General features: G+C 35.2%; 1 protein-coding gene across 2 annotated transcripts in view; it reads left to right on the plus strand.

Moving 5' to 3' along the window:
- UCHL3 (ubiquitin C-terminal hydrolase L3) overlaps nucleotides 1-7,394 on the plus strand; it is a 48,560-nt gene extending 41,166 nt beyond the window's left edge. For both annotated transcript variants that reach the window (XM_049099317.1, XM_049099316.1), the window contains exons 6-8: nucleotides 537-612; nucleotides 6,511-6,569; nucleotides 7,182-7,394. In XM_049099317.1, coding sequence (XP_048955274.1) covers nucleotides 537-612; nucleotides 6,511-6,569; nucleotides 7,182-7,265 — 219 coding nt within the window. In that variant the 3' untranslated portion in view covers nucleotides 7,266-7,394. The remainder of the gene's footprint in view (nucleotides 1-536; nucleotides 613-6,510; nucleotides 6,570-7,181) is intronic.
- The last annotated feature ends 8,782 nt before the right edge of the window (nucleotides 7,395-16,176 follow it).

A 16,176-nucleotide genomic window follows, 5' to 3' on the forward strand; every position in this document is an offset into this window, starting at 1 on the left:
TTTTAAACTTTGAATCTTGATGAATAGTGAGACTTACTTCATTCTAAGACTATATTACGTTGTTCAAAAAATGAGATTATCAAGTTCAAATCATTAAGGAAAGAATTCACTTTCTTATTAAAATTTAGCTTGAAAAGAGTTTTAACTGTTTATCCTATTTTTTTAACTTTCTTATTTCAAATTTCAAAAATTAGACAAATCAGCTCATGCATTCATTTCATTCAGCAAGTATGCATTGTGTATTTACTGGTACCAGGTGTTGTGCTAGTCACAGGGTTTTCAAGGTTGAATAATATTTAAGGTTTTTAGATCAGTTGAGATTAAGAAAGATGTGCTTTAAGTCGATGTTTTCTTGGTTGATGGGTGAGGACATTGTCATAAATGTGGTCATGTTCATTCTTTGTCCACCATATCAAAGATGAATAAATCTTGAATTACACGTTTTCTCACATCATTTCATATTTATATATGTTTACATGTACTTGATTGATTTGACTACTAACATGCATAATATGTATTTTTCCCTCCTATTTCAGGCACCAAGTATAGATGAAAAAGTAGATCTTCATTTTATTGCATTAGTTCATGTAGATGGGCATCTCTATGAATTAGGTAAGAGCTATTTAAATTTACTCTGGGGAGGGAAATGATAAATGGGAAAGTCTCTATTTATGATTAACAGGTCTGTTGATATTTATTGTGTTTAATATTAATTGCCCTATAATATCAAGTTGGCATAATGAAAGTTTTCCTTTAAGATTTTTTACTAGAAAAAATAAATGTTTTTTGAATTTTAAGCAACTTATAATTCAAGAAAGTGTACATATTAGCTTTGTATTTCACGCAAAGCAGGGAAGTAAAAATCATAGGAAACTCCTATAAATCAGTTCAGCATTCCTTACTAAATTATTTAGTAATCATCAACATCTGGATGAACTATCTTGATCCTGAAACAACTTTTAAAATATGCTGTAATATTCATAATGACTAACTTTTGTAATCAGTAATGAGTATCACTACTTTTTAGGTTTTTGTACTATCTCTTTGTGTTGCCTCTGATTTTTTTAACTTTACAAGTACTTTACAAGTACTACAAGCAGTAGTTCCCTAAGGCATATGTCAGAGTAGCCATGATTAATTATTTGGCATTTTGGCCTATACCTGTACTTATTTTTTAGAAGTTTATCTGTAGATCGACTATTTTGGGGAATGTTGGAGATCATCATCATAATTTTAATTGATCCTTTCAGACATAACAAACTTCTTAAAGTTCTTTAATGGCTGGTTTATACTACTTATCATGAATCCTTGTCGTTTTCCATGAGGACAAGGTTAAAAAAAGCCAAATAAGGGGCAACTGGGTGGCTCAGTCAGTTAAGTGTCTGATTCTTGGTCTCAGCTCAGGTATTGATATTCAAGCCCTACATTGGGCTGGATCCATGCTGGGCCTGGAGCCTTCTTAAAAAAAAAATAAAGAAAAGTAGAAATTAAGTTTAAAAAATTTTTTTAAAAGCCAAATAAAAAAGAGAAGTCTTTTTCAATTTCTAGGTACCATGATTTTTAGTTCTCTTTGTTCTTACTTGCTGTCTGTATTAACTTGCCACTTTCATTTTCCTCAGCTTATTTAAAAGCACAAAGTTCTGAAAGAACTCCTGTTACTATAAATGAGGTCCATAAATGTAGATAGATTTTACGTGTGGAATATAACAACAGAGTAATACACTTGATTAAAAAGAAAGAGCTGTATTCAAGGGTACAAGGAAAGGAAAAAGCATAATTTTGTAGAAACCTAAAACCCCCAAAGGAAAAAAAAAAAAAAAAGAAACCTAAGATCCTGAAGGCTGTGTACAATAATAGAGACATTTGAGTTGGATTCAAACTGAAATGAAAAGAACACATTGTGATGGGAGTAGATGATACCCCTGTAGGGCGGCATGGAAGACCAGCTTTGCTAAGTCAGTCTACAAGGTCTGTATCTAGAGATAAGATGTAATAGTGATTGGGGATTTCCTACATCTGATTGATTGCTGGAAGCTGACTTTCTACTCTGAATTTTGAATTATAAAGAATAACTAGTGGAAATGGAAATAAAGAGAGTGCGGAGACTTGCCAGACACATTTCATTGACCTCAAGAAAGTACACTTAGGAAAGGCCAGAGAAATGATAAATATGATCCATAACCAGAAACTATGACAGTGGTGATGACTTTCCGAATGATAGACTTATCAGTAGAACAAACAATAACATCTAAAAGATATTTAGAAAAAAAAAAAGAAATCTCAGATCATCTCAATGGGAAGGAGTTGACTAAAAAACTCTGGTTAGCTAGCTCTCTGAGCTCAGAGTCTAGAGAGGACAATTAGAAGGAAAGATGTATTACAAGGGTACGCTACATATGAAGAATGTTTTTCTTCTGCATTCCAAGATCAGTACAAAAGGATTTTAAAATTGGTTTGAACATTAGGAAAGAAAGAACTACCGAGGTCTTGTTGGTTAGGCATTCTTTAGCAAGAAGAATGATCATGGCTGATAGAGAATTAGAGCCTTTTGGGGATTACATTCTTAAAATGAATTTAAAGAATTTCAGAGTTGTAAAGAATAGCAGTAATCTTTTAGATAGTGTAGAGAACAGGGATAAGTACAAGACAAATGAAAATGGGCAGTTGCTGATTCACTCCAAAGGAAATTGGCAGTAACCCTGATGTGGGTTCCTAATAAATTCTAAAGGAATGTTGAGCAAGGAGACTACTGAGTTAGTGAATAGAAAACAGTGATTAAGAGAACAGCATATGATTTTTAAGAAAAAAATCATTTTGAAGTAACCTTATTTTTAAAAATAAGACTATGATTCTAGATGTGTGCAAATTAATTACTACAGGACAGTTATTCAAGAAAGGATAGTGGTTATCTTTAATATATTTATTCCATACTCAATTGTAAGGTTAACTGATGAAAGGAATTGAGTTATTCATCTTTTTGTTATCACTCCTTCCTTTTCCTTAAGGCTTCATGTTGTTAATAGCATATGTAGGGGAGGAGAAGTACATATTTTTAAATAGATAGAATTACTCTTTATGGATAAATTGGAACAATGGGATTTGGAAGTGAATTCAGAATTGATTGAATCATCAGATTGGTATACTGATAACTAACAATTTATTGTCTACTTGGAGCAACAGGAATACTCTGAAACCGTAAAAAAAAATTTATTTTGAAATAATTTTAAATTTTTATAAAAATTCCAGAAATTGTATGAGAGTTCCCATAAACCCTTTATTCAGGTTCCCCAGATTCAATTAATATGTCTGAACCACTTAAAAGATAAGTTGCAGACATGATGCCCTATTATTAATATATTTCTGTATGTATTTCTTCAAAACAGGTGGATACTCTCTTATATAACTGTAGTATGACTAACAAAATCAGGAAATTAATATCAACCTATATTATAATTGAATTCACATATTCTGTTCAAATTGTTCTGATTTTTTACAGTATCCTCTCTAGGTTCAGAATCCAGTCCAGGGTTGTATGTTGCATTTAGATGTCACGTTTGTCTCCCTTAATCTGGAATGGTTCCTCAGTCTTTTCTTTCCTCTCGTGTCTTTGACATTTATTTTTAAACCTACAGGGCAGTTATTTGAGATTATTTGGGTTGTTTGATATTTCCTCCTTATTTATCCATTTGACACATACACCACAAAAGTGGTGTTGCGTTCTCAGTGCGTCATTCAGGAGGCTCATGATGTTGATTTGTCCTCTTGCTGATGATGATGACCTTTATCATTTGGTTTAGGTGGTTATCTCCATTTCTCCATTATAAAGTTAAGTTTGTTAAACTTATTAGTATATCAATATGTTACGGTTATTGATAGTTAATAAATATTTTATCAGGGGATACTTCGAACCTATGTAAATACACAGTTTCTCATTAAGCCTTTATCAGATTTAGCATCCATTGATGATTTTTAATTGATTATCACTATGATGGTGCCAAATGGTGTTTTTTTTTTTTTAAGATTTTATTTATTTATTCGTGATAGACACACAGAGAGAGAGGCAGAGGCAGAGACACAGGCAGAGGAAGAAGCAGGCTCCATGCAGGGAGCCAGATGTGGGACTCGATCCCGGGTCTCCAGGATCACTCCCTAGGCTGAAAGTGGAGCTAAACCACTGAGCCACCCAGGTTGCCCCCAAATGGTGTTTCTAAAAAAATTCCTCCAACATTAGAAGCTTTCCTTTTTCCCTCATTCATTCATGTCAGAATGGACTCATGGATTCATATTTTACTCAAAAGATTACATAAAGTCCATTATCATCATTTATTTTGATGCTTAAATTTTCCCAGACTTGGCCTTGAAGGGCACCCCTTCAAGCTGTCCCTTTTGTCCATTTGATACGTTTCTCTCTTTCTTCAAGCAATTTCTTGAATAAGATGTTCAGGTAGAATAAGATGTTCTAGGCGCATCTTTGATTTTCTGTGATCCAGCCATGTATTCAGTTGCTTCCACATAGAGTCCTGGTTCCTTTTAGTGGAAAATGATATTTAGAACCAATGTCTGGGTGGTAGGTGTGCTCATTGTTACTAAGATATCATTATCTAGGTCCTCTCAGAGGACAAAAGTAGGAAATATTTGTATGTATTAGAAAAATACACTCACATACATGTATGTGAATATGAGTATAGATGTACCCACAATTACATTGGTTTATATATTAAAAAGCATTCATTTACATTAATACTTCTAAGTCTGATCTAGTAGTGTATAGTTTATTCTAGTGTTCTCCATTACCTTTCATGTATTTCTTCGTTTACCCATTCTTCTTGTATATAAAGAAGCTCTTAGCCACTCACCCTAAAACTCAGACCCAGACACAATGCTCCCTGAGCCCCCTGGCACACTAATCCTGGCCTGGCCCGGCCCAGACCAAGGGCAACAGATCTACAAAGTGGGGAGCTACCTTCATTCTAATACTGTGCAAATTTCCAAACCTTGCTCTCTTTCTCCTCAGTCTCCTCATTAAGACTGTTGTGCTCTGCTTGGGTTTCCCATTCGTGAGCTAGCAGAAAGCTGCTATTACTGTTGGGCTCACATACAAGCTACCTACTTCCTCATGTCTAAGAACAACTGTTTCAGCTATTTTGTCCAGTTTTTTAGTTGTTTGCAGTGGAAGGCCTCATCCAGTACCAGTTATTCCCTCCCAGCTGGAGGGGGCAGTGGCCTCAGTATTATTTCTTCACTTCCCACAAGGAAGATAAGATTTTGCTTCCTTGTATCACCCTTGTTCCTTACCCACCCTCCCAGTCACAGAATAGATTATTTCCTTTCTCCTATTCTCCCAGTTCTGTTGTAGTTGTTTATATTTTTATGACCACAGAAACATTATTCTCAGCTGAGCCATAACTAATGTACATTTGAAAAAACTCTTATTTCTTTAGTTTTAATAATTGTCTCATTTTGCCTTCTGGTTTGTTTGGTTAATCTTCCCTTATATTTTTCTTTCAAAGTGGTATCTATCAGTTCAGCTCTAACGCTGTGTATGTTTGTGGATTCAAACATTTTTATTACATTTGGAAGCCATGAAATTACAGAAGGGATTGTGTTTTATGGATTGAACTCAAAGTGCCACTTAAAAGACATATGAGGTTTAGATTTGGATATAGAGTTTCAGTTAACTTTGAGTTAGGATGAATTTATATAATAATAGACTTTTTCATTTTTTCATAGCATTTATAAAGTAGTAGTTTATTCAAGATGTTTATAATTGTGTTTAATTAACTTTGGTGGTCAGTGAAATAACCCTAGGTTATTTAGATTGTTGGTCTATACTACTGCCTTGGTGGTACACAATTAGTAGCAGTAATATATAAATCTTATGTTGGCTCCCTTTCATTGGCATAAGCATATCAGTCTTAGGATCTGATTTGAAATAAATTTTTCATTTTCTACTCTAATAATTTTTCATTTTTCTACCCTTTCCTGAGGGTAGAAATTAGGTTGGTAGCTTTTTAAAAATTGACTTATAAATTTTGCATTTTTTAAAGGAAATTAAAGCCAAAAAATAAAATTAAAAAAAAATAAAGCCAATGTTTATTTCTTATAAATTCTGTTTAGGAAGATGATTTAGGCTTTTCAAACATGGAAGCAAGATTCTTTTTTTTTTTTTAATTTTTATTTATTCATGAGAGAGAGAGAGGCAGAGACACAGGCAGAGGGAGAAGCAGACTCCGTGCAGGGAGCCTGATGCGGGACTCGATCCCGGGACTCCAGGATCACGCCCTGGGCCAAAGTCCGGTGCTGAAACGCTGAGCTACCCAGGGATCCCCTGGAAGCAAGATTCTAATAACATTAGAATAACATAATAAGATACTTGCTTTAGAATATATTACTTTCAGTATCTTTTAACATTTGCTTCACTGTAGGAAGATGAAAATGGAAGTTGGAAGTTGGAAGGACATTATCTTATATAAGCAGCTAAACATTCAACTGTTTGTTCATTTTCCACAGATGGACGGAAACCATTTCCAATTAACCATGGGGAAACTAGTGATGAAACTTTATTAGAGGTAATAACAAAACTTATTGGCCTACTTTAAGTGTTATTAATGTTCTTGTTATCTTTAAAGTATCTCTAAAGATCACTTGAATAACATTTTCTCTGAATTTGGATGTTTCCATGTTCTTGCCCTCTTGAGAAAATCCAAAAAGAAAATTCTGAGTTAGTGTTAAAGATCTACAACAAATGAAGAGATTTTCAGAACTCTTTGTGTGAACAAGTATCAAATTTGAAAAAGATAATAGTATCGAAAGAGTTACACATCATATCCCATATTTCGCTGAATCCAAGATACTATCATTTGTATCTTGATCCTGATTTTAGAGATTTTTAAATTTATGAACAAATTGTGTGGCTCAATGAAATAGTACTTTTCAAGTTAAAAGTTTCTTTAAAGTATTTTAAGAAAGAACACTTACTATATTTTATAGTTTTGTACTAAGCAAATCAGGCTACCAACCATTCATTCTTCTGGTGTGCTTTAAATTATTTTGCATTTGGAAAAAGAAGTCTGTAATATAAAATTAGTATGAATTAGGGAAATATGAAACATTTATTTATCATTTGAAAGGAAAACACATGTTTATAAACTAAAAAATTACACACATTTTTTTCCCCATAGGATGCCATAGAAGTTTGCAAGAAGTTTATGGAACGTGACCCTGATGAATTGAGGTTCAATGCAATTGCTCTATCTGCAGCATAGCTTGTCAGTAAATGGAAACACCAAATACTGTATTATTTGCAACAAAAATTACATTTCTGCTGCCATACACTAACTCAAAAATTTTGATATTTTCATTAACTTGACTGATTAAACTTTATGTGAATTAAACTTTGACTTAATCTGTGTATTTTTTTTTTTTTTGCCCCACATTAAAGCTGTAATTCTTTCTCCCCTTTCTTTCTTGTGAAAGACTTACCTTGTCTGAGGACTAGCAATAGGTTTCTTATTCTCTTCTAAATTTCATGGGAGATTTTGTATTGAGCACAAGTGCAGTTTCCATCTGCATAGTATAAATATACATTATATCACATATTTTGACATATTCCCTTAAAAAGCATTTGTGGAACATCTACTTGTAATGAGCTAGACACTGTTCTAAGTGCAGGAGTTACAGCAATGAACACTGTCAACAAGTTCCATAGTCATGGAGCTTATGTTCCTGCGAGAAGAGATAAATGACACATTAGTAAGATACAGACCAATGATAGATGTTATGCAAAGTCAGATTTGCATTAGAGAGTGACTGATTGGATACTTTAGATTTTGTAGTCAAGGAAGGCTCCTATGAGGAAGTAACTTTGAAGTTGAGATCTGAATAGCAAAACGTAGCCAGTCAGAGAAAGGTGGTAGGGAAGAGTAAAGGGAATAATTAATGTAGAGTCCCTCAAGTAGAAAAATCTAACTGTGTTAGAGGGTCAGAAAAAGGCTCATATGACCAGAGCATAGAAAGTAATGGGGAAAGTGGCAAGATATGAGGTTAATAACTGGTCTTAAATGAAAACCATCTTTAATACTGTATAAAAATTAGGCTTGGTAATACAGGACATCACAAAAAGGCATTTGGATTTTTTTTTTGAAGTGTGATGGTAAGATTTTAAGCAGGAGAGTGACCTGATTTGATTTATAATTTTAGAAGATCACTCTGACTCCTCTGTGGATAAGAGGAGGGGAGGGGGTGAGAATGGAGGTAGAGAGATTTGTGAGGAGATCCATGGGAGATGGTGATGGCTTAACCTTAAAAAAGAAGTAATTTAGATGGAGGTATGTGTGAATTTCATGTGTGTTTTGAAGAAAAAAGGGCTTCAGCTGTATCTTTAAAGGATAGGTGGAAGGCAGAGGAAAGGTAGAAGGATATTTATAGAGCTAGGTCAAGACAGGTTGGTGTGATGGCAAAGTGCTATGTTTTTGGGTGGAGAGTATTGGTTACACAGGCATATGCAATTATCAAAACTTCCTGGATTGTTCATTTAAAATCTGTATGCCACCGTATATACATTTTATCTAAAAAACAAAAACAAAAACAATGCAGAGTTGGATAGGAATGAGTGTAGCAGTTAGGAGAAAGACCAAACTGATCTGGAATAAAGTTCTGGACCAATAATTGAGTATAAATGTGTATACCTGATTCACTAAGTTAACCGAGGTTCCTGAGGTAGTGACATGAGATAAGTGGTATTTTAGTAGGAAGAGTAATGGGGCAATGGCTTACAGAATGGATTAGATCTATGTTATTCAAAGTGTGGTTACATCAGTATAACCTGAGAACTTGCTCAAAAGGAAGAGTTTCAGACCCCATCCTAGACCTACCAAATCAGAACTTGCATTTTCGACAAGATCCCTGGATAATGGATATGCATATTAAGTTTGGGAAGCACTGGATTAGAAAAAAACAGATGATAACGAGGAGGGTCACTTTGGAATACATTTAAACTCTATGGTGAAGAGGGCCTGAATGAAGTGATGGCAATAGGAATGAAGAGATCCTCTGAAACAACTGATAGTATATGAGGATGGTGCTTCCATCCTGCCAGTAACAACCAGGTGTTCTCTTTTGTTCCATCATTTGCATTTTATACTCACATGTATCTTGTATATCATCTTAAAATTTTAAGTATTCCTAAGCGGTTTTCTGCTTGTGCCTTGCTGAATTTCTCTTAGTATCTAATTTATTACCAAAAATTTGCATACTTTCTCAAAGTTTGCTGTGATAAGTACTAATTTTTCAGACTGTTAGTGGGCAAAAGGGTTTGAAGTCAAGTATCTGTTGAAAACATTGGGTTAAAGTTAATTTTAAAAAATTGTTATATTGGGTGGGGACAGTTGCAGAACTCCTCAAAGCTTTTTTAAAAATTGTGTATTATGAATGTCATTTTCTAGACATTTTATAGAGCAACATTTAGGACTGGCATTCTTTTGCACAAGCATTAGAATGCTAGTCCCTTGTGAAACTCACAATTTGAAATTTTTTCTTAGGTTTGTGTCTAGGATTTTAGTCCTCCTACTGTATAATATTTTGTTTAGTCACTTTCTTAAAATTTAGCACTTTAGAAGAAATTGATGGTTAATTTTGTCTATAAATTTGTAGAGACGCTAAGGATGGTCAAGTCATGGGTCATTTCTGGAACTTGTTAATGACTAATATATTTGAGGGAAATGGAACTAAATAGAACTGAAGCTTTAAAATGGTTTTGCTTGGACTTTTGGGAATTGACTACATATCACCTTCCAATGGGTGTGTTGGTTTGATTTAAAGTATTGAAATAGAGTTTATGATATCCATATTTAACTTCTAATATTTTCTATGTTCATTTGTGACCAAAATAGAGGTTATCTGTATCCTGTGGTGAATCAAATTTTAATATGTCTTAAATGAAAACCATCTTTAATACTGTATAAAAATTATTTAAACCTGATTTAAATTTAGTTTCATCCCAACTTAGATTTGTGTACTGTGCTTATTAGGTAAGCTTTGTAATTGGGTTGTGTATAACATATAACCTGCTTATTCTGTTTTGAAAATAATATAGGTTAAGAGGGATTTTCAGCTATTGTCTACTATAATCTTTCAAAGTAGCATCTATAGGCTTATGATTCTTGTAAGAAAATTGCAAAAAGTCGTTTTCATCACTTCTAAAACACTTCTATTTGTAGAAATTTCTTTTAGAGAAGACTTGCATATATGTGTATATATACACACATATATTTGTACATATGTATATACTTTTGTATATAATTATCTGGGAACTAACAAATGCATATGTGCATGTATATATACATGCGCACACACATGCATACATGTTCATATATTCATACCTTGAATAGGCAAATAACTTTGATCTAAATTCTCTGGATTATTTAAATCCTTGGTTGAAATTAATGTAAAACCAATTTGGAAAGTATGTAATCATTGCAGAAGGTTTTTAGAGCTGATTTAGAAGGGTTTGTACACATATGTATAAAGTTTAGTAATTAATGTCTTTATTAAGATTCTCTGGTAAGATCTTAAAATGAAGTTCCTTGTACTCAACAAAATTACTACTAAAAACCAAGTGTGGAAAATATTGAGTTTTTAGATAGCTGAAAGTAAGTTTTGCTATTTCTTTTGCTTCTTTTGATTTCAGAGTATGACCTGCATCAACTGTTGTGATGTAGATGATTCAGTGTAACGAAGGATATTTTTGTCTTGGTGCCAGTGGTGCCAGTTGGTCAGACCAATCCCCATGCCTTAGTTTTCTGTATATTTTTACTTGTTTTGCTTTTGAATAAAACTTATTCTAAGTCTTTTTCTGGACTTCTTTGTTTAGGATAGTGGTTCTGAACCTGTCGCTTCCACCTACATGATAGATGAGAGTCCCCAGTATGACCTTTCCATAGTCCACACCCAGATAATACATGGAAAGTTATATAGACAATAAAGTCTATATATTATGAGCATTATCTTATTGTCTACTTGGGCTGGTTGAGAATCCTTGATTTAGAGGTATTAAATATACATAACCTATACTGAAAGATGTTTTGCAAAATCATTTATTTTAAAGGCTCAGGGGCACCTGGGTGGCTCAGTTAGTTGTGCTCAACTCTTGGTTTCAGCTCAGGTCATGATCTCAGGGTCAAGAGATCAAGCCTTGTGTCAGACTTCACTCTCAGTCTGTTCCAGGTTCTCTCCCTTTCCCTTTCCCCCTGCTCTCTCTCTAAAATAAATAAAATCTTTAAAAGGCTTAGAAATATATAATAAAGCCTTTCTAATCTATAAGACAGCTATGAATATAAATTGAATTATTATTTTTTAAAGATTTTATTTATTCATGACAGAGAGAGAGGCAGAGACACAGCAGAGGGAGAGAGAGAGAGAGAGAGAGAGAGAGAGAGGCAGAGACACAGCAGAGGGAGAAGCAGGCTCCATGCAGGGAGCCCGACGTGGGACTTGATCCCGGGTCCCCAGGATCAGGCCCTGGGCTGAAGGTGGCTAAACAGCTGAGCCACCCGGGCTGCCCTAAATTGAATTATTTAAAAAAAATCCATGTGGTCAAGAATAAACTCCAAATAATGTGAATGACACATTTTACTTGATTCAGAATGTGCCTTTTATCAGCATGTAAACAGAGTTGGTATTTATTTATTTATTTATTTATTTATTTATTTATTTATTTATTTTAAATTTTTTTATTTATTTATGATAGTCACACAGAGAGAGAGAGAGGCAGAGACGTAGGCAGAGGGAGAAGCAGGCTCCATGCACCAGGAGCCTGACGTGGGATTCGATCCCGGGTCTCCAGGATCGCGCCCTGGGCCAAAGGCAGGCGCTAAACCACTGCACCACCCAGGGATCCCACAGAGTTGGTATTTAAATAACAGTTATGTTCAATCGTGTATCCTTTTAGAGCTTGAAAGATAAAGTCCCTGTCCTGCACTTATTCTGTGAGACCAAGATGAAAAATTGCTTAGGCTTTATTTGTATCCTAAACAGGAAAGGCTTGAAACACATGCAAAGATTGTAAATTAGAATATTTAAGGGATCCCTGGGTGGCGCAGCGGTTTGGTGCCTGCCTTTGGCCCAGGGCGCGATCCCGGAGACCCGGGATCGAATCCCACGTCGGGCTCCCGGTGCATGGAGCCTGCTTCTCCCTCTGCCTGTGTCTCTGCCTCTCTCTCTCTCTCTCTCTCTCTCTGTGACTATCATAAATAAATAAAAATTTAAAAAAAATAGAATATTTAAAAATGTCCTAAAACATGTCTGCTGAAAAGTCATGCTACCTACTGAGAGTTTAGCTACCTGTAGTAGAAAATGACAACAGGTTACATTTGCATTTTCCTTTAGGGCTACGCAGCAGAAAGTTATTTTTCTTTTTTTTTTTAAAGATTTATTTTTATTTATTTATGATAGACATAAAGAGAGAGAGGCGCAGAGACACAGGCAGAGGGAGAAGCAGGCTCCTTACCGGGAGCCAGATGCGGGACTTGATCCCGGGATTCCAGGATCGCGCCCTGGGCCAAAAGCAGGCGTGAAACCACTGAGCCACCCAGGGATCCCCAAGTTATTTTTCTTTATTCTGCCTCCAGTACAAGGTACTTGGAAAAAGTTCCTCCTGTCCTTCTCTGCCACTAAATAACTATATATATTGATAATAGTGTACACAGTTAATGGGAATATTACATTGTTTCGTATTTTTACTGTGGAGACCAAAGCATGATATTTCAGGTCTGGGTATAATTGAAAATATGCATTCTTCTGAGAAATTGATTTCTTTTATAAACAAAATGCAAATGCCTTAAATATTTCTTCATTTTAATGTGATAAATAGAATTGCTCTTAAAGCCATAGTCTGATATTCAAGATAAGAGCATACTGGTACTGATTTTAAGAACTTTAGAAAATATTGCTTGTGGGCAAAATAAAGACAGAAGGAATGTTTAAAGCCAACTATTCTCCTTACTGTTTTAGTTTTTACCTTGTTTTCCATTTTCAGGGAACAAAGAGCATGTATCTCAGATACTAAAAATATTCCTACGAAAGCTTTTAATTTTGGGGTTTTAAAAAATATATTTTATTTATTTATTTGAGATACAGCAAGAGAGATAGCATGTACTGGGTGGGGAAGAGGCGGGTAGGAGAAAGAGAAAGAGAAGCAAGCTCCTTACTGAGCAGGGAGTCTGACAAGGGGCTTGATTCCAGGACCCCAGAATCATAACCAAAGCCCAAGAAAGACACTTAACTGACTGAGCCACTCAGGTGCAACAGACTTTCAGCTTTTCAGGGCTAGTGGTCAACTATTGCTTTCTTCCTGTGCGTGAAATGCCTAGAGAAAATGACATCTTTAGCTTAGTTAAGAAATATAGGATAGAAAATGCTTAGGCCAATTTATTCATATCCCTCCAATATTAATTGTATAGTTGATATCTATGTAGATTTTAGCAATTTGTTGAGCAACTCACCTGGTTTCAAAATGAGATCTAGTTGTTCTCAAACTTTTCAGTCTCAGAAACCACTTCACATTCTTAAAAATTATTGAGAGGCCAAAAGAGAGAATTTTTTTTTTTAAGATTTTATTTTTTTTTATTCATGAGAGACAGAGAGAGAGGCAGAGGGAGAAGCAGGCTCCCTGGGAGGAGGAGCCTAATGCAGGACCTGATCCCAGGAGCCCTGGATCATGAGCTGAGCCAAAGGCAGACACTCAACCACAGAGCTACCCAATGCCCTGAGAGCAAACTTTTGTAGGGATATCTGTTGACCTACAAATACTGGAGATGAAAACACATTTTCAGAATATTAATTAATTTTAAAATAAAAATAAGTTCATCATATGTTAAAATAAGAACCATATTAAAATATTTTCTTTAAAAAGAAGAGCAGCAGTATTCTACATTTTTGCAAAATCTCTTTAATCTTTGATTTATGGAAGACCACTGAATCCTCCTATCTGATAGTGCATGAAAAGTGGAATTGGTAATTTAGAGGGTGAGTTGGTTATCTGTCAAAAGAATTTCAGAGACAGTCATTTGAATAAAAGGACTGTGTCTCTTGCACACCAGTTTATCCTCATAGTCTGTTACAACGTTTGGCATGTAGTAGAGGGCCAGATGATACTTGGTGCATAATTAAACTATCTTGCAGTGGGTTAAGATACAAACAGGAGGCAAAGATAGAGATTCAGGAAGGACAGACACTTCCTTCAAGGCACATGGTTGAGAAAAGAGAAATGAGGTCTTAGGTGTGTGGAGGCAGGATCAGCAGAGGACTTTTTAAAAAGTATTTCTATGTGAGGGTAAACAATAGCAAACAAAAAACAGCAGAGAGAAGTTGAGAACACAGGTAAGAAATGGGATGACTGAGGGATCTAATGGGGGGCAGGGGATAAGATATGTGTCATCTAGCAGAGCATTTCAAATTTGAATGAGCATAGGAGATGCCAGATCTTGTCAAAATAGAGATTCTAATTCAGTCATTAGATATAGGGCCTGAGATTAGGCATTTCTAACAAGCACCCAAGCTCCTGGTCTGAGGACTCAGCTTGGTGTCAGTAGGTGATTCTAGAACCCAGTTGAAGAGGTAAACCATGGGAAGGAGAATTAAACATTTGTGGAATTTGGAGATCCTGGCTGATGGAATTTTTTTTAAGATTTTATTTATTTATTTAATGAAAAAAAGACAGAGACAGAGACAGAGACACAGGCAGAGAAGCAGGCCCCATGCAGGGGGCCCCGAAGCGGGACTTGATCCTGGGTCTCCAGGATCACACCCTGGGCTGAAGGTGGCACTAAACCACTGAGCCACTTGGGCTGCCCTGATGGAACTTTTTAAGAGAGTTTTTACCCCCTAATACCCAATTAGTATCCTTTCCCACTAAATGGTTATGAGAATTGCTTCACTAGAACATTTCTGGCCTTAGTAATTTAGAATCTTAGTGTTCTTAGGGCACCCGGGTGGCTCAATTGGTTAAGTGTCTGACTCGATTTTGGTTCAGGTCATGATCCTGGGGTCATGAGATTAAGCCCTGTGTTGAGCACCGTGATGGGTGTGGAGCCTGCTTGAGATTCTCTCTCTCCTTCTCCCGCTGCCCCTCCTGCCTCCCTCTTAATAAAAAAAAAAAAAACAAAGAGAATCTCAGTTTCTTCACAATGCTTGATTGACAGCATGATAGTGAGGTCATGGTATAAAATACAGTGATTCTACAAAACAGTTTAAATGTCATTGATTCAGGAACAGAGATCAGGATTTGGTGTTAGACATAGTTTGATTCTTGGTCCTGTCTTTTTGTGGTTAGTCTTGGGCAAATGATGAACACATTAGATAAAAGTACTTTTAGGTGAATTCTTGTGAGAATTATAAATGTAGTACATAAAAGCCAGTACTCAAAAATGATAATGATTATTATCACAATCACGAAGAGTACAATATGCTGTATTGAACATAATTTTAAAGTTTGTTTCATGAATCATCAGACTCACCTAATTTTCTAAATAATTTGAAATAAGATGGAATGAATAGATCACATTTTCATTTCCGTGCACAAGGGAACTGCGCATACTTCTTATGTTACTCAGAAATGGTTTAACTTTTTTTTAAAAAAAAATCTCAAATAGCTGAAGTTAGCAGACGTACAATTTAGCAAGGATGATTGGAATTTTGGTCTTTCCTGTAATAATACTATACCAAAGCATACTACTCATTAGGAAAACATTTTTATCTGAATCTTACTCTTAAAGGCCAAGAATGCTATTTTTCTTTTTGATAGCTGTGTTTATAGAACCTAAATCACCCTGAATAATTATTTCAACATTTCAAGTTATTATAACTGCTTATGCTTCATTTGCAAGCTATTTTGTATTTTGATGAATTCCAGTACAGAGCTAGAGTGACAAAACGAGGTCAGATAAGTTCAATATATGGTTGTGATATATACCTATTTTAATGATTTTTACAACTGTCATAAAGAAAATTCAGATATTCGATATTTCTACTTCTTACAGTTGGACTTCCAACGCTGAGAACAGACTTCTGAGCACTGGATATTTGGAGGCAACTGATCAGTGCCCATGGTTGGGTAGGTGTGGGCTGGCTATAATGCACTGAGGGAGTCAGCAGCACAGAAGGTAATAATAGTTCTTTGAC

The sequence above is a fragment of the Canis lupus genome, chromosome 22 (assembly GCF_003254725.2).
Source record: "Canis lupus dingo isolate Sandy chromosome 22, ASM325472v2, whole genome shotgun sequence".
Lineage (NCBI taxonomy): Eukaryota > Metazoa > Chordata > Mammalia > Carnivora > Canidae > Canis > Canis lupus.